We start from the raw sequence: 19,649 nt of genomic DNA on the forward strand, positions 1-19,649 counted from the left end.
AGTAATGTGAATTTGTGGTGTAGTTGTGGGATAATAGGTAATTGTCATGTTCTTGTTTGGTCATTATTTCTTCTAAGGAAAAGAAATACACATCTTTGTAAGATGTGATAGAATTAGAGAACATCTGAAAATCGCTGTGTGCAATTTCTGATTCTTTTGACTGTCTGCTCTTGCACAACTCATGCTTCTCAGGAGCATGCAATTTCTGGCTTTCACCAGAAGATGTACTTAATATCTGAGGGCAAATACACTTGTGGATAAAGTTTGTATGCTCATTAAAATGGCAATAGGTGACTTTTCTTGTTCTGAACCTTCTCAAAGTTATATTGCGGTAAAGCTATGAAATTACTTAAGACAAATAAGGGAACCTTGACCTCAGTACAAAAAGCAAAAATAAATCTGTCTGGCTTTGTCTCTCAAAAGACCGTGTTGTATGACAGGACGTATGTTGAGCTCCAGTGTTTTAAGTAACATGATCATTAAGAGCTCCTTTGGAAAGCAGTCAAGTTTTATTGCTCTTCTGGTGCATAAAGAATATATTGGAGATGCATGGAAGTGTCTGCTTGCTTATGCACATTTGCTGCAGGCTCTGATGAAAATGACTTTAATGTTTCCTCAAGGGGTTTATCCAGGTCTGGGGCCTGGCCAAGTGATACAGAGAACTGAGCATCTAGAACAACAGTTACAATTTTAGCTGCATGAATGCCAACCGTTATAACCATCTGAGGTCACTTTGTGACCTCTAAGAAACAAGTGGAGAAGCATTCTTATTGCCAACTGTTATACAGTATCATCCTGCAGATTTCTAGTCCAGAGACAAACCTAGCTACTCCATTAAAGAGCCGAATTCTGTGCTTGGTTACTGCATGGAGTCTCAGTAAAGCGACTGTGGTGTATATTATTGCACATAAGGCAAAACATAAAATTTGGCTCTTTATTGGTGAAACACTTGTGATCCTGAGAGGCATTATTTGTGATTACTTGCAGTAAAAGGAAAATGGATCACGACTGAATAATGGCTACTCTATTGTTTTCTAACTGTAGAGTCAATGCTTGGCATACCTCACAAAATATTATTTTTATACTAGCAAGAATGTAGTAAGTGCTCTGTTGCCTTTTAAAATACTCTAACTGAAAAGTTGATGAAAATTAGAATGACTAACACTTACATCTTCTGGCAACTGATTTTGTGCGTGTGTGTTTTTAAGCAGTTCCTGCTTAAGTGCAGTGCTTTTAATCATGTATTACCTTCTGTTTGATTTGTTTCATTCTTGTTCAGGTGCCTAAAGCTCCTCTGCTTTAAGGTTGGTCCAACTTAAGTGAAATTAATGTGCCTACACTTGGTGCAGAGTAGATTTGTGTCCTAGGCAGGAGTTTGGTAGTCAAGACTTCTTCATTCTTTTCTTTCATCTCTTCTGACACTCTGGTCTTCATGCAGCTCATACTCAAACATATTGAGACATATACTTTATAGGGTTACCTACTATAGATCACATTTGAAAATGTGGGATTTTTTAACCTTTCTTCACCCCCAACTATAAGGATATGTTTTCTTCACCCCCAACTATGATGATATTTTTGTGTAAACTTATAACTTGCGTAGATTCATTTGGATATGCAGTGCTATTTAAGACCAAGGTGTCCTGGTAGCACAGAAGAACAATTGGAGCTGGTCCTGGAGGCTGGAATTTGGGCGTATGAATTCATTGTGAAGTGTACATCTCCTTATGATAAGATGGTCATATTATTGATGATTCTAGTGCAAGGGTACACCTAAGAGGACAGCAATCTCCTTTCAAGTAGGCCATATCTTTTGAATGATTTGGAGGACCTTTTTAATCTCAGTCATTTTTTTTGCATGTACAGAATTCAGAAGACCTTGGTATCTAGGATGACTGCTGCATCATGAAAAGACCACGGAGAATTAGAAGATTGTAGTCACACAATGTTTTGTTGATGAGTGTGTGAAGTGGTTGTCTGGCCCACTGAAGAGAGAAATTAACCAGGCTGTTATCCAGAGTACTCAAACAAGAGCTTCCAAGACTGAAGTGGAGTAGCATACTATATGAAAGGAAGCTCTACAGGGTCAGTTGGTCCATTGTGACAGGTGAAAACTGTTCCAAAGGGATGGGTGATAATAGCCTCCGTTGCCCTCAGCCGGTTGAAGGGGATTTGGTTTCAGATCCCGGATTCCGAAATAACCATTATAAATTCATATGGGATATTTACAAATTTCACTGTTCTCTCTTGATTCATCATTCCACTCTTTGCTATGGAAAGGACATTTATATCTTAAAGACAGGATTTTTTTTTTGGTCCCACTAAGCCACTCTATCACCCCGACTTCTCAGCAGAACAGGAGGAGAAAACACAATGAAAAGCTTGTGGGTTGAGATAAGGGCAGGGAGGTTACTTACCAATTACCATCACAGGCAAAACAGACTTGACTTGGGGAAATTAATTTAATTTATTACCAATTAATTGTAACAGAGTAGGCTAGTGAGAAATGAAACTAAAAACACCTTCCCCCCACTCTTCCCTTCTTCCCAGGCTTGACTTCATTCCCAGCTCTTCTCCCCCCTTCCCGAGCAATGCAAGGGGATGGGGAGCTGAGGTTGTGGTCAGTTCTTAACGCTTCGTCTCTGCTGCTCCTTCCTCCTCATGCTCTTCCCCTGTGCCAGCCTGGGGTCCATCCCATGGGATACAATCCTTCATAAACTTTTCCAGTGTGGGTTGTTCCCACAGGCTGCAGTTCCTCAAGATCTGCTCCAGCATGGGTCCTTTCCACAGGGTGCAGTCATTCAGGAAAGGACTGCTCCAGCGTGGGTCCCCCACGGGCCACAGGTCCTGCCAGAAAACCTGCTCCAGCATGGTTTTCTCTCTGTGGGCCACAGTTCCTGTCAGGAGCCTGCTCCAGTGTGGGCTCTGCTCAGCTTGCAGCTTCCTTCAGGGCACATCCACCTGCTCCAGCATGGGGTCCTCCATGGGCTGAAGGGTGGTTATCTGCTCCACTGTGGTCCTCCATGGGCTGTAGGGGGAGAACCTGTGTCACCATGGTCTCCTCCATGGGCCGCAGGGGAATCTCTGCTCCAGTGCCTGAAGCACCTCCTCCTCCTCCTCCTCCTCCTTCTTCACTGACTTTGGTGTCTGCATAGTTGTTTCTCACATTTTCTCACTTCTCTCTCTCACAGCTGTTGCACAGTGCGTTTTACCCCTTCTTAAATACGTTATCACAGAGGTGCTACCAGCGTTGCTGATGGGCTCAGCTTTGGGCAGCGGCAGGTCCGTCTTGGAGCTGGCTGGAGCTTGCTCTGTTGGACATGGGGGCAGCTTCCTTTGCCTTCTCACAGAAGCCACCCCTGTAGGCCCCCACTACCAAGACCTTGCTATGTAAACCCAATACAATTACTCAAGTTTTCTGTAAAACAGTTTAAATTCCAGTTCTACCAGATTTGTAGCAGGAGCTTGAACTTGGGCTTCTTTTAGAAGGGTTCCATAAACATTTGTCTGTTGGCTGTTTTGCAGTGAGTTTGTTTCTTTTGAAGTCTTTGTGAGGAAAAAAAAAAGTCACATTTCTGTGGATAGTTTTGGTTTTAAGACATTTGCATTTTCTGAAATGTAAACATTAAAAAAACCACAAATGCACACAAAAAAAAGTGAAACAGGCAAAACCCCAGTGAACCTTGACTGTTTCTTTGTTTTGAAACTTAATTTGTACAACAGGCTTAAGGCGGTCAGCATCCTTAAATTGGTAGGATTGGAATTGTCAATATGCTTCTCGTGCCTGAAGCCAAGAAGACATTCTAAAATCTGCTGCATACCCTGGGCTTGCAACCTTATTTCTGCAATATGAAATTTTTTTTTTAAAAGCTATAATTAATGGTATTTTTGTAGAATATAAAGTAAACAAGCAAGCAAATAACAATGTAATTTCAGTAATACAGCTTGCCACAAAGGATGACTATTGATTTAATACACCCTAATTAAATTTTAAGAGCCATTGGTCAGTTCTGTCAGCAATATGCTACTATTTTACGCTGCAAATCCAGCTAATTGAATTAAAGTGCTTCAAATGAGGATGAATTCTCAGGTAGGCAATTGATGAAATGCAATTTCATTTTTAGTTGTTTAAAACATAACTGACTGTAAAATGCCTGTGAAATTCACTTTTCCTGTGCTTCATATGCCACACATACAGACTGATGGATTGCTTTACTGGTAACCAGCAAAATAGATGGACATGATCAGCTTTCACAACTGGAAATTTTCATATGAGGTGAGTGAAAGGCCTTTTTTGGTCCCATTGCACAAGACCAGGTTACTCCGATCTTTTCATCTTTTAATGCATTGATTGTCTGTCTGGAAAATAGGGCTGACAGTAATATTGCTCTCTTTCTGGGACACATTTGAATTGTTGATTTAGATTAAACTTTTAGTCTTCACACCCAGCCCATTACAAGATAGTCGTTTGGAGCTGGGAGGTGCTACTGTTGGGCAAGTTGTGTTAGGTCTGTGTATGGAAACCTGCAATTCCTGCCCTTTCTGCACCACCTAGGATTGAGCTGTGCAATTCCTACTGATTTTTTGAAAAGACAAATTCTGTGCTTTTCATCTTAAAACTTGCAAAGAATTGTTCCCCAAAGACTGTGGCTTATGAATGGTAGACCATAAAATTCTGTTGAATTCATAGAATCGTAGAATCATTAAGGTTGGAAAAGACCTCTAAGATCATCGACTCCAACCGTCAGTCCAACACCACCATGCCCACTAAACCATGTCCCTAAGTGCCTCATCTACACGTCTTTTAAATACTTCCAGGGATGGTGACTCAACCACTTCCCTGGGCAGCCTGTTCCAATGTTTAACCACTCTTTCAGTAAAGAAATTTTTCCTCATGTCCAGTCTAAACCTCCCCTGGTGCAACTTGAGGCCATTTCCTCTCGTCCTATCACTAGTTACTTGGGAGAAGAGACCGGCGCCCACCTCACTACAACCTCCTTTCAGGGAGTTGTAGAGAGCGATGAGGTCTCCCCTCAGCCTCCTTTTCTCCAGGCTAAACAACCCCAGTTCCCTCAGCCGCTCCTCATCAGACTTGTTCTCCAGACCCTTCACCAGCTTTGTTGCCCTTCTCTGGACACGCTCCAGCACCTCAACGTCCTTCTTGTAGTGAGGGGCCCAAAACTGAACACAGTACTCGAGGTGCGGCCTCACCAGTGCCGAGTACAGGGGCACGATCACTTCCCTACTCCTGCTGGCCACACTATTTCTGATACAGGCCAGGATGCTATTGGCCTTCTTGGCCACTTGGGCACACTGCTGGCTCATGTTCAGCTGGCTGTCGACCAACACCCCCAGGTCCTTTTCCGACAGGCAGCTTTCCAGCCACTCTTCCCCAAGCCTGTAGCGTTGCTTGGGGTTGTTGTGTCCCAAGTGCAGGACCCGGCACTTGTCCTTGTTGAATCTCATCCAGTTGGCCTTGGCCCATCGATCCAGCCTGTCCAGGTCCCTCTGTAGAGCCTTCCTACCCTTGAGCAGATCAACACTCCCGCCCAACTTGGTGTCATCTGCAAACTTACTGAGGGTGCACTCAATCCCCTCATCCAGATCATTGATAAAGATATTGAACAAGACCGGCCCCAAAACTGAGCCCTGGGGAACACCACTCGTGACCGGCCGCCAACTGGATGTAACTCCATTCACCACAACTCTCTGGGCCCGGCCGTCCAGCCAGTTTTTGACCCAGCGCAGAGTACACCTGTCTAAGCCATGAGCCGCCAGTTTCTCCAGGAGAATGCTGTGGGAGACGGTGTCAAAGGCCTTACTGAAGTCCAGGTAGACCACATCCACAGCCTTTCCCTCATCCACTAGACGGGTCACCTGGTCATAGAAGGAGATCAGGTTGGTCAAGCAGGACCTGCCTTTCATGAACCCGTGCTGGCTGGGCCTGATCCCCTGGTTGTCCCACACATGCCTTGTGAGCGCCCTCAAGATGAACTGCTCCATAATCTTCCCTGGCACCGAGGTCAGGCTGACAGGCCTGTATTTCCCCGGATTCTCCTTCCGGCCCTTCTTGTAGATGGGCATCACATTGGCAAGCCTCCAGCCGTAACAGACCTCCCTTGTTAACCAGGACTGCTGATAAATGCAGTCATGGCATGCACTGTGACTCCCCACCATTCCAGCTATTCTTTGTAACTCCCTTTTAAAAAAGTATTTCCTGAGATCTTAAGTACAGTAAATACATCACTGAGTGATGATTTTTTTACCCTCTGATATGATATCTTTTGGATCTCATCTTTTTCCGTCTAGCCTAAGGGGAAAAAAAAGCCTGTTTTATATGTGAAGCAGCACATTTCTAAGAGATAATGGGCAAGTTCCTGTTGATTCCCTCAACTGCTATCTCTGTTCTCCTGTCATACTGTGCACAAGGCACTGGACAGAGCTGGAAGACAAGAATAATGTTTTTGGTTAAGATTAATATACATCTGTGGAGTAACCTAATTCATAGAATCAGAATATCTCAAGCTGGAAGGGACCCATAAGGATCATCAAGTCTAACTCCCTGCTCTTTGCAGGACTACCTAAAACTAAACCATATGACTAAGAGCATCGTCCAATTATACTATGATATTTCACACTAATTTGAAACAAGCATTACTACCACATATTTATGCTTCCAGAAAATGTGCAGCAGTCATCTCTCAATTGCAGTGCCTTTTGATGCAAATACCTTTTGATCCTTTGCAAAGACTACTGTACAGAGTTACCCTGCTGAAGAAACTGGACTTACAGCAGTAAAATGGAGAGCAGAATCTGTCCTAGTAGCTTTTAGCAGAGACTGCATGGAAGGGATGGTCAGTCACTGGCTACTTCCACAATAGTACATTGGGTACCCTTGTGTTTGGTGCTTCCATTGCAATTCTAAAGCCCTAGGATTCACAATAGCTTTTGTTGCACTACTTGGAATTCATCTTTTCTGTTGTCTTGTGTGCACAAGGCTGCTATAAAGACTTAACTTGGTGATAGTGATTCTTCTTCTGTTCTGAGAAAGTTTGGTTTGGTTTGGTTTGGTTTGGTTTGGTTTGGTTTGGTTTGGTTTTGAGTGGACTGTTCACAAGGGCCAGCTTTTCAAAGTGCACTGATCTCCCGTAAATCATATTGGGCATTCAGGAGCATTAAGCACTTATGAAAATGCCTTTGTTCTTGTCTGAGACCTCTTGAATCTCTGGTTAGACTAATGTGATGCAGCACAGGGTGAGACAACACTGGACAGAAGGGTAAGATACACTGACAGCTGCTACAAAAATTTACCCTAATCTCACTCCATGGTGGAATGTAGAGATAGGGGAGTCAATGAGAAATCAGTGAGAAAGTAATTAGTATTTTATTACTTAATAGGGCATAAACAGTTCTTAATTTGGCTGTGGAACAGTATTGCTTTATCTTTCCATCAAATTAAGAGTCTAACCAGTCCTGTATTATGGAGAAACATTAACATGAGAGAGAAGTAATTCATCAACTTCAGGACATTTATCTTCATCAAACTGTCAACTGGGTTGCTGCTAAGTCGATACAAATCCTAAGTGTAAGAGGAGAGTTTAGCTACATCACTCTCCAGATTGATGTTTTTGCAGAAAGAGAAAGACTTTGTAGTCTGGAAACCATGTATTGTTTCTCGTAAAATGAAATTCATCTCAGTTTAAGTCAATAATAAAGTTCGTACAGTGTTTAAATCTGTACATGTGGTGCTTGGTTAGGAGTAAAGCAGAGCCTGCAGCTCCCTGTGCAGTGGTTAAATACACCTTTGGCAAGGAAAACCGCCAAGGTGCAATCAGCCCTGAGTTAAATGCAAAGTATGGCAAGAAGGCAGCTGTTAATTTGATTTTTAAGGTCATTTTTTTCAGGGAAGATTGGGGTGGTTTTTTTTTTTTCTCTCTTGTTTTCTTTCTTTGTATAACTTGTATATTTGTGTAATTTCTTTATATAATAATGTGAAATATATATAATTCCTTCTCACTTGATGCTTTCTTGTGTATAAAACCTGTAGAGGTGGAATCAACTAATTTCTTTCCAGCCTAACTATATGTGGGTCTTAATTGTTTTGTTGAATTTTGCATTTCTAATGTTTAAAAAAAAAAAAGTTAGATTTGATGACTAGGTCAAGAGAATAGAGAGAAAATATTGCAGATATGCCAACTTGGCTGTGAATTAGCATTTTCCGCTTAAATGGGAATGGTTAATTTTTTACATCAAATGGTTTAGACTTTTTGTTAAGATACTTGTCAGTTGTGATGTGGATACTAACCCATAGTATCTGAAATTATGAGCTATGTTGAGTTGGATCCATTAAGCTCCTACAGGAAACTAGTGTTTCTGTGCAAGACTGGGTGCACTCTAAGATGTTTTTAGTGAGCTCTTCATCTGGTCTCATTTTTCATTGGCTCACTGATTCAGTCTGCTTTGTTACACCTGCCATGCATCTCAAAGGTTCTACAACATTTATGCAATGGTCAAAACACTCCGTTATAACAGAAATCTCTACACCCTCATGACTTTGCTTTCAGTGTAGTGATTTTTACCTTGACTAGTTTATTTTTTTTTTTCCTCTCTCTTTCCTCTGAAGGCTGCCTTGCCTCATTTTGTCCAAAGTGAATGTTCTGCATAAACAAACTGCTCTCTTCCTTCCCCCCAGTAGCATGACACTCCTTGTCATGTCCTCCTAGAGTCATATAATTAATTAGAGGGTGTTTGTACATATCTGACTGCAGTGTTTATGCTGCTATTAAATTTATTGCAATGGCATCTGCCACTGCCTAATAAGGTGAAGTGTGGCAAACAGAAAATTTGGCTTAGTGGAGTGAACAGTGGAAGGGAAAGATGGAAACTAGAGTAGCCAACAGCATTCCAAGGCACATCAGATGGCTCGTATAAAGAACAGATTTATTTCTAGCAGCAGGTTTTAGAGGAAGCAGTGAACTGGATTTCTGCAAATCACCTATGGTAGCAGTTTATACTAGGGCAGGTTACCAGTGTTCTGCGACTGCTGTCATTTAATTTTGTGATGCTGTGTGTTCTAGAATACAGCTCAGCAAATGCATGCAAAATGCAGGAAGCTTAAACTAGCCACTAAGATATTTTTAGCTGAGAACTGAGCCCTGCTGCAGAGAGTATTGCTTTCCTTGCAGTCCCTCCACAGATTCCCTTTTCCTTTTTCAACCTGTATTAAGATCCAGTCTACATGCTGAAATCAGCATGTGTTCTTGCATTAGTTTCATTGGGCCTAGAGTTTCCCTGGCTGCCATTCCCATCGAGAGAGTCATACCATCTGTAGGTATATTACCTCTTTTCCTCCCCCCCCTACTTTCCCAAGTTTGACATTTGCCATGGCATTAAAAAAAATATCAACAAACCAGATTTTTTTCTATTCAGAAGTTAAATTTCACGGTATTCTTGCTGGGGTGAAAGCCATGTTCTAAAGTGGAGCATAAACATTGTTTGTTCCAGTGGTATAATTATGTTGTTAAATGAATTCAGATGATTATGGTATGCATGACTCCTTTTTAAAGCCTACTGTCACTCCAGTAGCTAATGTTGCAAGACTGGATGTGTGGGAAGAAGGCAAAGAAGGATCCCCCTAATATCTCACTGGTGCTGAGGCACACAACTGTGTTCTGCTGCGCTGTCCTCTGATTCTGATCCCATTAGCAATGTAATCCCAGGGGAGAGCAAAACAAGAGACAAGAGTTATACAAAATGCCCTCTGACTTCTCAGGAGCACAGATCTGCAAAGACAAATGTATGTGTAATCACTATGTACCAGAGCATGATACTAAAGGTAACTTTGTGAATCTTGTTTTTCCCTGCAGCTACTTTCTCTGGTGAATAAATATGTTTACTTCTACTGGTGTTACCAATCCTTTCTGGGAAAGTAAAGTGGATTCTATTCTGGTTTCAGCACTGCCCAAAAAACTGCTTGCTAATTTTTTTTTGTAGCATTGCAATAGCTGGTAGCATGCAACTAGAGTAATTGCAGATAATCTTTTAATTCCAGGCCAGAGAAGTGGCAATTTTTTGCAGATTCTGTGGAAATTACTGTGTGATGAAAATATCTGGACAAGCATAGTTAACACTCCTTTAGAGCATAGAGTTCCCACTGCCTTAATTTCACTAGCATAATTTTTTTTTTATCAAGTTCTTTGAATTTGGTGAGACTTCTCATAAACTAAACTGTCTTCATTAATTTGTCTCTAAATGTAGGACTAACATCTCAGCCCTTTAGTAGTCTGGTTTTCAAGGACCATAGTTACACAGGTGAAGTAGAATGCCCTCAAGTGGTTAATCAGGCACGACATTTTCCCATCAAGTTTTTTTCCCTAAAGTTTTTCCCATCCTATCAGAGTAAATGTCTTCAGAAGGGTAATTTAAAATATGCCAGGTCTGCATTTCAGTCTAGGTTCATATTCCTTGAACCTCTTGAGGGATGACTATGTGAAGAGAAACATAATGTGATTTAGGGGGCCTTTAGACTTGCATTGTAGTCTGTGCTGTGGCGTGTCCTGAAGCTGGAGAACATTTCACTCATGAGAAGGAGGAGGAAGAAAGAAGAGAACCTAAGTCTAGGAACCTGTGGCTGAAGGACATTTAATGAACCTAATACTCTGGATCTACCTTTTGTGAATGTTTGTAAAAGTGGATAACATCACATTTTAATTACGTGCTGGAAAGAACTTTGTGTCAACAAGTTTTTAGGGGCTAGACTTTACAAGATGTCTAACTGTGATGTCTGAAAGTTCAAAGCTATAAAAGAATCATAGAATCATTAAGGTTGGAAAAGACCTCTAAGATCATCGAGTCCAACTGTCGACCCAACACCACCGTGCCCACCAAACCATGTCCCTAAGCTCACAATCTAAGCATAGTTTAAGATGGTTTTGAGATCTCTGAGTTTCTTTAGAAATCCAGAAATTCATGGCTGCCTTTCCTTATGTTATCAATAAAGTGAACACGTGTGCTTAAAATATCATGTGTGCTGTGAAATAACCGATTGTGAAAAATTGGATGTATTTTGCACCTAATAATTCCAGGCGCTTTTGAAATTTTAAGCAAATATATGCCCTGTTCCAAAGCAAGCAAGTCATATTTACTATAGTAGATTGCAGAATTGGGCCCATAAGCTCTCAGAACAGGTCTTCAAAACAGATTGAAGAAAGATTCCCTCCACACCCCAAGTTCAACGTGAAAAAAAAATTGGAGGGCAAATTTTCAGAATATTTGGTGCTTAAAAAGGAAGCCCTGGGCAGAGTGGGTGATGAGCTGTGAAGGCAGCATGTCCCTTGCTGAGTTACTGCAAAAAGCACTCTGCAGCCCCTTTGAGAAGATTCTGAGTGTGGGGATTACCTGGAAATGCTGACTTAGTGTGTTTATGCTTAGTGTCATAAACTTGAAGTTCTGTACTTATATCCCTACTAACAAGGATTTAACTTCCCCTGTATAAAGATATTGTCACTTCTGACCATTTTTCCCTCTCTGAATTTCCCAGGAATATACTGCTTTGTGCATAGCCAGTTACGTGCTTTATGCCTATTTTGCTGGAAGGTTGAGAGGGAAGAGGAGGTAAGCAAGAATTTTAGGAGCAATGTGAGCTTTTAGAATTTTTAAACCAATCCAATCAGCCCAAAAGTTAAATTATTCCAACTTTATCTCTTAACAACCATGGAGGCGAGCCTGTTATCCTGATTATTTTTATGTAATTGTAAATGTTTTAAAATTAGGTTTATAAATTATGTAGATCTTCACTGATCAGAGGCTGTGAAGTGAAAGGAGATGATATGTAGCTGAATGTGCAATTTGCATTAATCTGCTCAGCAGGTAACTGAATTCTCTCAGTAAAGGGACCTTTTTTTTTGCATACACACAATACTGCAGCAACGTGGAGGTGATGAATTCTCTGGAGGACTGAGGGAATAGAAAGGACAGGAGATTACTGCCAAATAGGATAACACAGGAAAGACTAGGCACGGACTCGGAAATGTAGGGCTGGATGGAAGCTCAAAAGAGCTTTCACTCTCACCATTACCGAGGCAGGGTAGGGAATATTCAGCCAGCTCCCATATCTCCTGGCAGTAGTTTGCACTGTAGCTTCTTGCTTCTTAGCTTTGAATGTGAGGATAACAGCATTCTCAGAACTGTTCCACTATGACTCTAGCTCCCAGCTGGCTAATGATTATGCACCACCTGTTTGTTTTATTAGTCACTTTTCACACTTTCTACTCCATTCTGCTTGCTGGTTTCTGCTGGGCTTTTGAGGCCTTATCTTTAAGCTGGAAAGGGAATTTGTAGCAAGTAGTTTACTATATTTGAACAATCCCTGTTGTGGTAGTACTCTGCTAAGATGGTCTCTGTTGATTGAAGTGTATGAAACAGGACAATAGTATTCTCACATCTTAATGGAATCCCTATGAAAGTTTAGTGCAAGATCAAGGAATATGTAAAAGGAGAAAGAAAAAGAAATTACTATCAAACACTTACCTGAAAAATATCATGAAAATATTGCAGGCAATATTGTTGGGGTACTAGTGTTTATCAACCCTGTTGGCCTTTCGTCAAGACAGGTAAAAGTCTGTGACTTACAAACTGGCACAGTGCTCCTTCTTTTGGCTATTACCATTAACTTCAACAGAGAACAAATGAAGGCAATGTTTATGCTTTAGAAATAATGCAAGTTTGTAGGAAAGAAAGAAAAAACAGACTATGGGGGGGTACTTCATATTTTTTTGCAGATTATTTCAGTGGTAGTATGGGATTCCATAAATGTTTCAGTACTTTGTGGAGCAGCTTGCAACAGTGCTCAGAAAAACCTGAGAAAATGACAGTGTATTTAATGTTCACACGCTGGGTCAAATTTTGAAAAACTTGTGATAAATAACTTTTCTTACTCCCCCCTGCTACCGCCATGAAAGCATTAAACAGCAGGGTTTTGTCTGGAGTCACACTAATCCTGGCAATTACTAGTTTTTGAGGGGCAGATGGGTATGACTATCTCAACTCTTCAGCATTCATCTTGCAGATCATACATGAGTTTGAGGCAAGGTACTGAGTCTGAAAGAAAGCTTAGATTTTTGTTTCTACAAAAGCTCTTCAACCTAAATTTAAAAAACTTGAGGAATATTTGTGTCCCCTCTATCACATTTGGTGATAGTTGTGGTTTAACCCTGGCCAGCAGCTCAGCCCCACACAGCTGCTCACTCACTCCCTCCCAGTAGGATGGGGAAGAGAACTGGAAGGGTAAAAGTGAGAAAACTCATGGGCAAGTGTGCTGCTTTTGGCTGGGCTGGGATGTGCTCCCATCCCAGCTCTGATGGTAGCTGTGGGATGGTACCATTGGGCTTTCATTTCTGTAGTGGTGGAATGATGGCAAAGGTGTTTACCCTCCATGGTAGAAATGGCCTGAGTGCTGTAGGAGGCCTTTATCTATATGCACAAACTAAACGAAAGGCCCTTCTATTCCCGTATCCTTGTGTCTCTGTATTTTAGATTTTTGTATTTAGATCTGAGAAAATCCCTTTGTACTTGCAACTTTCCTTGGACAGGTGGACTGTGGGAGGGAATGGAAACACAGAGACATTCCTAAAAGCACTGTTAATTTAATATTTGGACTAAGAATCTGTTTTGTGTTGCTAGATAAGTTATGCTAATTCTTAGTTATTTAGAGATTCAGTGGCTAATGCTACAGGTAATCAAATAGATTCCTAGCTACAATTTCATTGCTTATGATGCCTTTCTTGAAATGAAGAGTAAAATCTGGCTTATACACTAACCATTTTGATGAATGGATTAGAGCAGTTTTCAAGTGTGTCATACGCTGAGCAATTCCCACTGAAGCCAATGGGAGTTTTAGAAATAAGTATAGTCGTCAATTGCAAAATGCTTAATGCAATACAGTAGAAAAAGTAAAGAGCTTGATGTCCATGTAAAGCAATCCTGTTTCACATTGTGTTTTTTTCTTTTTGCAGGTGAAGAGTCTGCGTTTTGCTCATCTGCCTTTCTACAGGAAAAACAACGTGAGTTGAAGTTCTCATTTTTCTTTGTACCGAGGCTGTTCAACAACTAGAGATAATAATAGAATAGAAATGTTAACCAGCACAAGTCTGGTGTTACGTTATGTCAAGGAGGGAGATGGGTGTGGAGGGACCAGGATTCTTTTGAGTTTTGTTTTAAATGTATTTATTTTCAATGTGGATTATGAAAATGTACTAAGAAAGTGCCTGTAACGTTACATAATACATTAGATAGCGCCTTATAGCATTTGCTAGAGTGGCAGAGGTGGAGCATTGGAGGATGAAGATGCTGGTATACATGATAGCTTGTACAGGACAGTACAATGTGGCTCGATTTGGAGCGTAGAAGCCTTCAGTGCTTTGTGCTCTGGACTACTTCTCCCGTCTCTGCTTAAAGAGGTGCACGAGGTGTTGCTGTTAAAGCTTCTGAGTGCTGTAGGAATGAAAAGTAGTGCGATGCCTGGCATTGGTAGTGTTCCTTTGCTGCTGGTGCCCCACTTTTAGGAGTGCATTTGTGTGTCACTGTGCTGTTGATCTTTCTGTGCTTTTGCATGGCTTGCTAAAGAGAGCAAATTGGCTTATAGAAATGAATGGTGTTAATGAGGGTGTTTTCTTTCATCACAGTTCTCTCTGGGAACAATTGTCGGTTGCCCTCACTGAGTTCACAGTGAAACGTCTGTTCGCTATTCTTGTGACTGTGTTCATAAGCACATGCTGTTACTCTGTGCTAACCCCTTCCCCTTTGGAAATCATGCTTTGCCCAGCTCATCTGGCCTGGTCTGAGAATTGGAGTTGAGGAGCACTTGGAGTCTAGATCCTTGGCTAAACCCTGTGTGTTGTTTCTACTCCAGCGCTCTGTAGTTGTCATGTACAAGATCTGGTAGCGTGTGTGTGTAAGACTCATTCAATGAAGAAACAGTGTGGAAGTTAACACAGGCACTATCTCATGTTGTGGCTTCCAGAGCAGGATTGGGCTCAGTGATGCATGCCATTATTTTCCTCTAAACAGTGCAGTTTGTGAAACTGCATCTGCAGTGTATTACAATATTCTTTATCATTTGTTAATAGAAAGCATATGTTACAGCATTCATGTGAACATATTTCTCATGATGGATTTGTCATTATAAATGGCTAGTAATAGTACAGCAGATGGCAAGAAGCAGCATAATTTCTCATGTGAGTGCTATAATGGAAATAACAGTTTTCTTTGGGGACTATCACCACTTTATGCTTTGTACCTAAAGGAAGTTCTCTTGTTTTTACTCTAAATTCCTCCGTAATTAATATGGCAAAATACTAAGGATGTTTGAAATGGTCTGTAAAAAATAAAAGAGGACCTGGCTTGATTCTTAGTACAGGTTTGAACTGTACCTCATGTTCTCAGAAATTTGGGAACGATCATGCAAATTCTTTTCTCCTAGATTCAGGATATTTATTTACTTATTTTTTTTTGTCAGGGATGGAACTGATGCTTTTCATGGCTCATTTGGGGTGTTGAATCACTGTCTGAGCTTTTCCTTTCACCTGGCGCTCTTCTCATGCTGATGGCTGATCTTGAGATCTGATGTACTCCATATGAAGAGACTGTTTGGGTAATGGGTTATTTCAGGCAAGGCTAGAGACACACAGCTTGCTTGATGTGTCTGTAAGTCACTGATGAACATGTGCAACATATATATACCAATTCCTGTGGGAATTCGAGTCCAAAACAATTTGTGCCAGAGATGCTGGCTCATTGGTATCTGCGGTAGCAGTGTATGTCTCAGTCTCCAGAAATACTTGGTAAATCTTTTCCCTAGTCATTAAATCAGTTGACTTAGATGGTAGACACTGGTCCTGTTTTAACTGAGGTTACCAGGTATTCCAGGTTGGCTGAGTTAGCCCCAGATTACAGGATGTGTCTCCAGGATGCTATTTTGTCTCAGATTTTCATCTAGACATGCAATTCTCTGTTTTCAGTTTTGAGATTGGGTTGAGAGGGTTTACTCTTTCTTCAAGACTTCAGCCTCTCTCTCTCTTGCTTTCTCTCCCCCCAAAGAGAATGGGAGACGTGTATTCTTTTAATTTGGCTTGTTGCAGTTGGAATATAATAGCATTAATTTTGTTCTTTCCATCCCTGATACCTCTGTTGCTGGTATCAGACTACAAACCTGTAGAAAGTTACGAAAGGCGTTTGTCAGAGCCTGGATTACAACTTCTGAGCAGAGCTTATATTAAAATGTCAAGAAATTTCCCTGGGGAGGAAATGGGAAAGTGAACATTTTAAAAATTACTGTTATTTTAATGAAAGTACTCCTTCCCCTTTCCATATTTCAGCTGTTGCTGTTCCAGAATGCTGAATTATCCAGCCCTGTGCTTATACTACTCAGCTGAGCTGCCCAGAGCTATCTGGGAGGCTATTGCTCAGTGCAAAAAGTGTATTGAGGAGCAGGAGTTCTGCTGTTAGTGTGTATCTGTCTCTTGCACAAAAGAGTTAGAAAACTTGGTAACCCAAGATTTGTTTTGTTTTGCTTTGTTATTTTAGGTTGCCTGAAAGGTGTACTTGACAGGAATAGCTTAGGAGAGATTCCCCACATCTTTGCAAGCCAATTCTGAATCATAAGCACTCCCCCGATGACTAGTAATAGTCATGTAGCTGTTGACCTGAATAGTGTCTTTAGTGGCAAAATATGGTTATTGTTGTACCTGGGAAAGGTTTATGAGCGTCATTTCACACTACAGTCTGGTTATGATAGACTAGGTGATAATATCTCACTTGATGCAATAAACAGTCACTGAAAATAAATACTGTTCAGGGAAGGCAGATTTGCATGTTAGGCAATGAAGCGCCTGAGACAATCCTAAACCAGTGTTTTTGCTACTGTCAACCTGAATTGTTTCAGGTGGATTCTCAGCATTTGGATGCTGCCTATCTGAACCTATCTGCTTGCATTCCTATATAGTTTCTTCTGCTGTACTTTAACCAGAAGTGCACTTTTCCACAGTAGAATACTCTAAACCCAGTAGAATTTTGTATGAGAAAGGTACTGAGGAGACAGAGACATTAGGAAATAGGACTTGGTGGCTTTTGAAAAGTCTCCCTCTTAGGAGATCTCTGGATAAATTCTGCTGCTGTTTCCTTTATGGCACATGTAAGATAACAAGAGAGGAAGGAAGAGAAGAAATTATTTACTTAGAAGAATGTTGATCCAGTCACTGGAGGCTAACAGTTATATCTGCATCCTTTTCTCTGAGTTCATAGAATCATAGAATGGTTTGGGTTGGAAGGGACCTTTAAAGATCATCTAGTACAACACCATTTGAAACTGCACATGATTAAAGAGAAACATTATAATGGTTGAAGCATCTGATTTATTTCTCTAGGATGACTCTGCGCTTTCTACTCTGGGCTCACTCAGTTGGCAAGAGTGATTGTCCTCTTTGCAGATAATTCAAAATGATGAGGGCCAGTGGCCTTCATGGTCTTCCACCTTTGTATATTCTTTATATTGGGCGCAGCACGCTGTGGATGACTTCTGTTAGTATGCGAAACAGAGATAGTACAACAGTGTCAGAGGTGAGATGTTACTGAGGTGGAAGCACTGAAAAACGCTCTTTTAGTGTCATGTTATTGATAATAAAAGAAACAAATGCTAATATTTATTATGGACATTCAGCATGTATCCATTTCTCCATTGATTTATTGCAATGGAGTTACCTTGCTGTGCTGGCTTCTGGAAGGATTGTACCTGTGCCTGCACTGTATTGTCCGAGGAGGGTTCAGCAGGGATGTTTGAGGTCAACCCCTCTTCTTGTAAAAAACACTAGTAAAGCTTTTTCTACAGGGACTCCAAAGCTCTTGTATGAAAGTTCTCCAAATGCAGAGATCTTCCTTTCCTGGCAAAAAATACTTGATGGATAAACCTCTGGAGAGGCTGTGGGGTATATTTACGGTGGGTTCTTGGTGGATATCAAACTGAGATTGAGTTGGGAGGTATACAAATATGGAGCCAGGGACCTGCAACCCTTCTTCCCCTCTCCTCCGGATTATTGTGATAGAACTGCAGCCAAAGAGAGGGATGATGCAGTATGTTCTGAGGCATGGAGCCAGGTCTGATTCTATCAGAGAACCTGTGCTTGAGCTACCCTGCTGTATAATGCTGGTCTCCCAGAGCTTGCAGGAGTCATGAGCTGTGGCTGCTCAGGGCATGAATGTAATGGTCTGGTAGTGTGCTTAGTGGGACTGCTGAGTCTTCATCTGTGATATGAGTGGCAGATTGTTAAAAGTGTCCATCTACAGTGTCTCTGTGAGGGCTCCTTGCCGTCCCTGCTGTCAGTAAGGCCAGGGAATGCGGGGTGGTGTGCAGGGGAGGACTTTGTGTCCAACCTTGCATGAACTGAAAGGAGGAAGAGCTGTTGTTGGCTTTGTATGTGGAGGCTGGGAAAGAGGTAGGAGCAGGTAGAAGTTGACCATGTTTGATGCAGTTCTTGATAGTCCAAAGCAGCCCAGATGATGTCTGGGATAACCCTCGTTTGTCGTAGCAGTTTACAACTAGTAGATTTTCTTAGTTTTTTTTTATTTTAAATAAAACAGGGGTACTAGAGACTATTGCATTTCAAGCTGGCAGGTGCTATGAAATAGGAGCTATTTCCATAGTATTTTGGAAGGCAGCTAAACCCCATTTCACTGCCAATTTTTATCAGAGTCCCATTTTGTCTCCTAGTCTGGATTTCATCTGGACAGGGAGGCATGAAATTAATGTGACAGCACTGAGATCACTAGAGCTGTTCTAATATTGTGGTACAACCTCAGTACAGAACAGTCCTGTGCATCTGCACTGGAGGCAGCTCTGCTACTTGAGAACTTGCATGCATGCAAGACTCTGGTTAGATAGGTGTGCACAGGTGTGTGGGTTAGTGTTTCTGTATACGTGTTCCTGCCAAATAGAGCTAGAATTTCCTGGCCAAATAAGTGTGTCTGTGTTTCCTGCACCACATGGCTTTCTGAGTGACTGTGTTATGATGAATAAAGCCTTTTCCTTTTTTGTCTTCTGCAAAGTCAGTTTTATCTTTTCAGTCTGTGTCAGGCTTCCTAACCATTCCAGCTTTGCAAAACCTACACCAGCAGATTTAGTGGAAGAGGACAAGAATCACAGGAAGTACAGATTTCAAACCATATAGCTGAGTTGCATGCATTGCTGTCACTTGAGTAGTCCTGACTACTCCGAACTGAGTGATCGGAAGGGATGCATTCATTCATGTTCTTACATAAAACACACCACCCTTCATTTCATTTTTCCAGGCTTGCGATCAGGAGCCGCAGTATTGCTCTATGTAATTTATTCATTACAGCCAAGAGCAGCTTTTTACATTCTGCCTTGCAGCACTGCCTGCAAATTACTGTGCTGTTTGCGCAGGTGAGAGACCTGTCATAGCTCAGAAACTGAAACACGTAAATAAACTAAAGTCTGATAGACCTTTCACATCACAGAGAGATTCCATGTGTTGTCTTGCCCTATTTTTTTCACAGGCGGTTTCATTTTGGTCATTTACTGAGAAGTAAAGAAAAGACAGGATATTTCTAGTATGTGAATGGTTTTCTTTGGTGTTTCA

At 41.3% G+C, this 19,649-nt stretch overlaps 1 protein-coding gene across 4 annotated transcripts in view; it reads left to right on the forward strand.

The window, feature by feature from the left end:
- Positions 1-19,649, forward strand: part of PITPNM3 (PITPNM family member 3) — a 147,625-nt gene that overhangs the window by 59,874 nt on the left and 68,102 nt on the right. For all 4 annotated transcript variants that reach the window (XM_076354776.1, XM_076354780.1, XM_076354779.1 and 1 more), the window contains exon 4: positions 14,013-14,060. In XM_076354776.1, the coding sequence (XP_076210891.1) occupies positions 14,013-14,060 (48 nt within the window). The remainder of the gene's footprint in view (positions 1-14,012; positions 14,061-19,649) is intronic.

The sequence above is a fragment of the Aptenodytes patagonicus genome, chromosome 17 (genome assembly GCF_965638725.1).
Source record: "Aptenodytes patagonicus chromosome 17, bAptPat1.pri.cur, whole genome shotgun sequence".
NCBI lineage: Eukaryota > Metazoa > Chordata > Aves > Sphenisciformes > Spheniscidae > Aptenodytes > Aptenodytes patagonicus.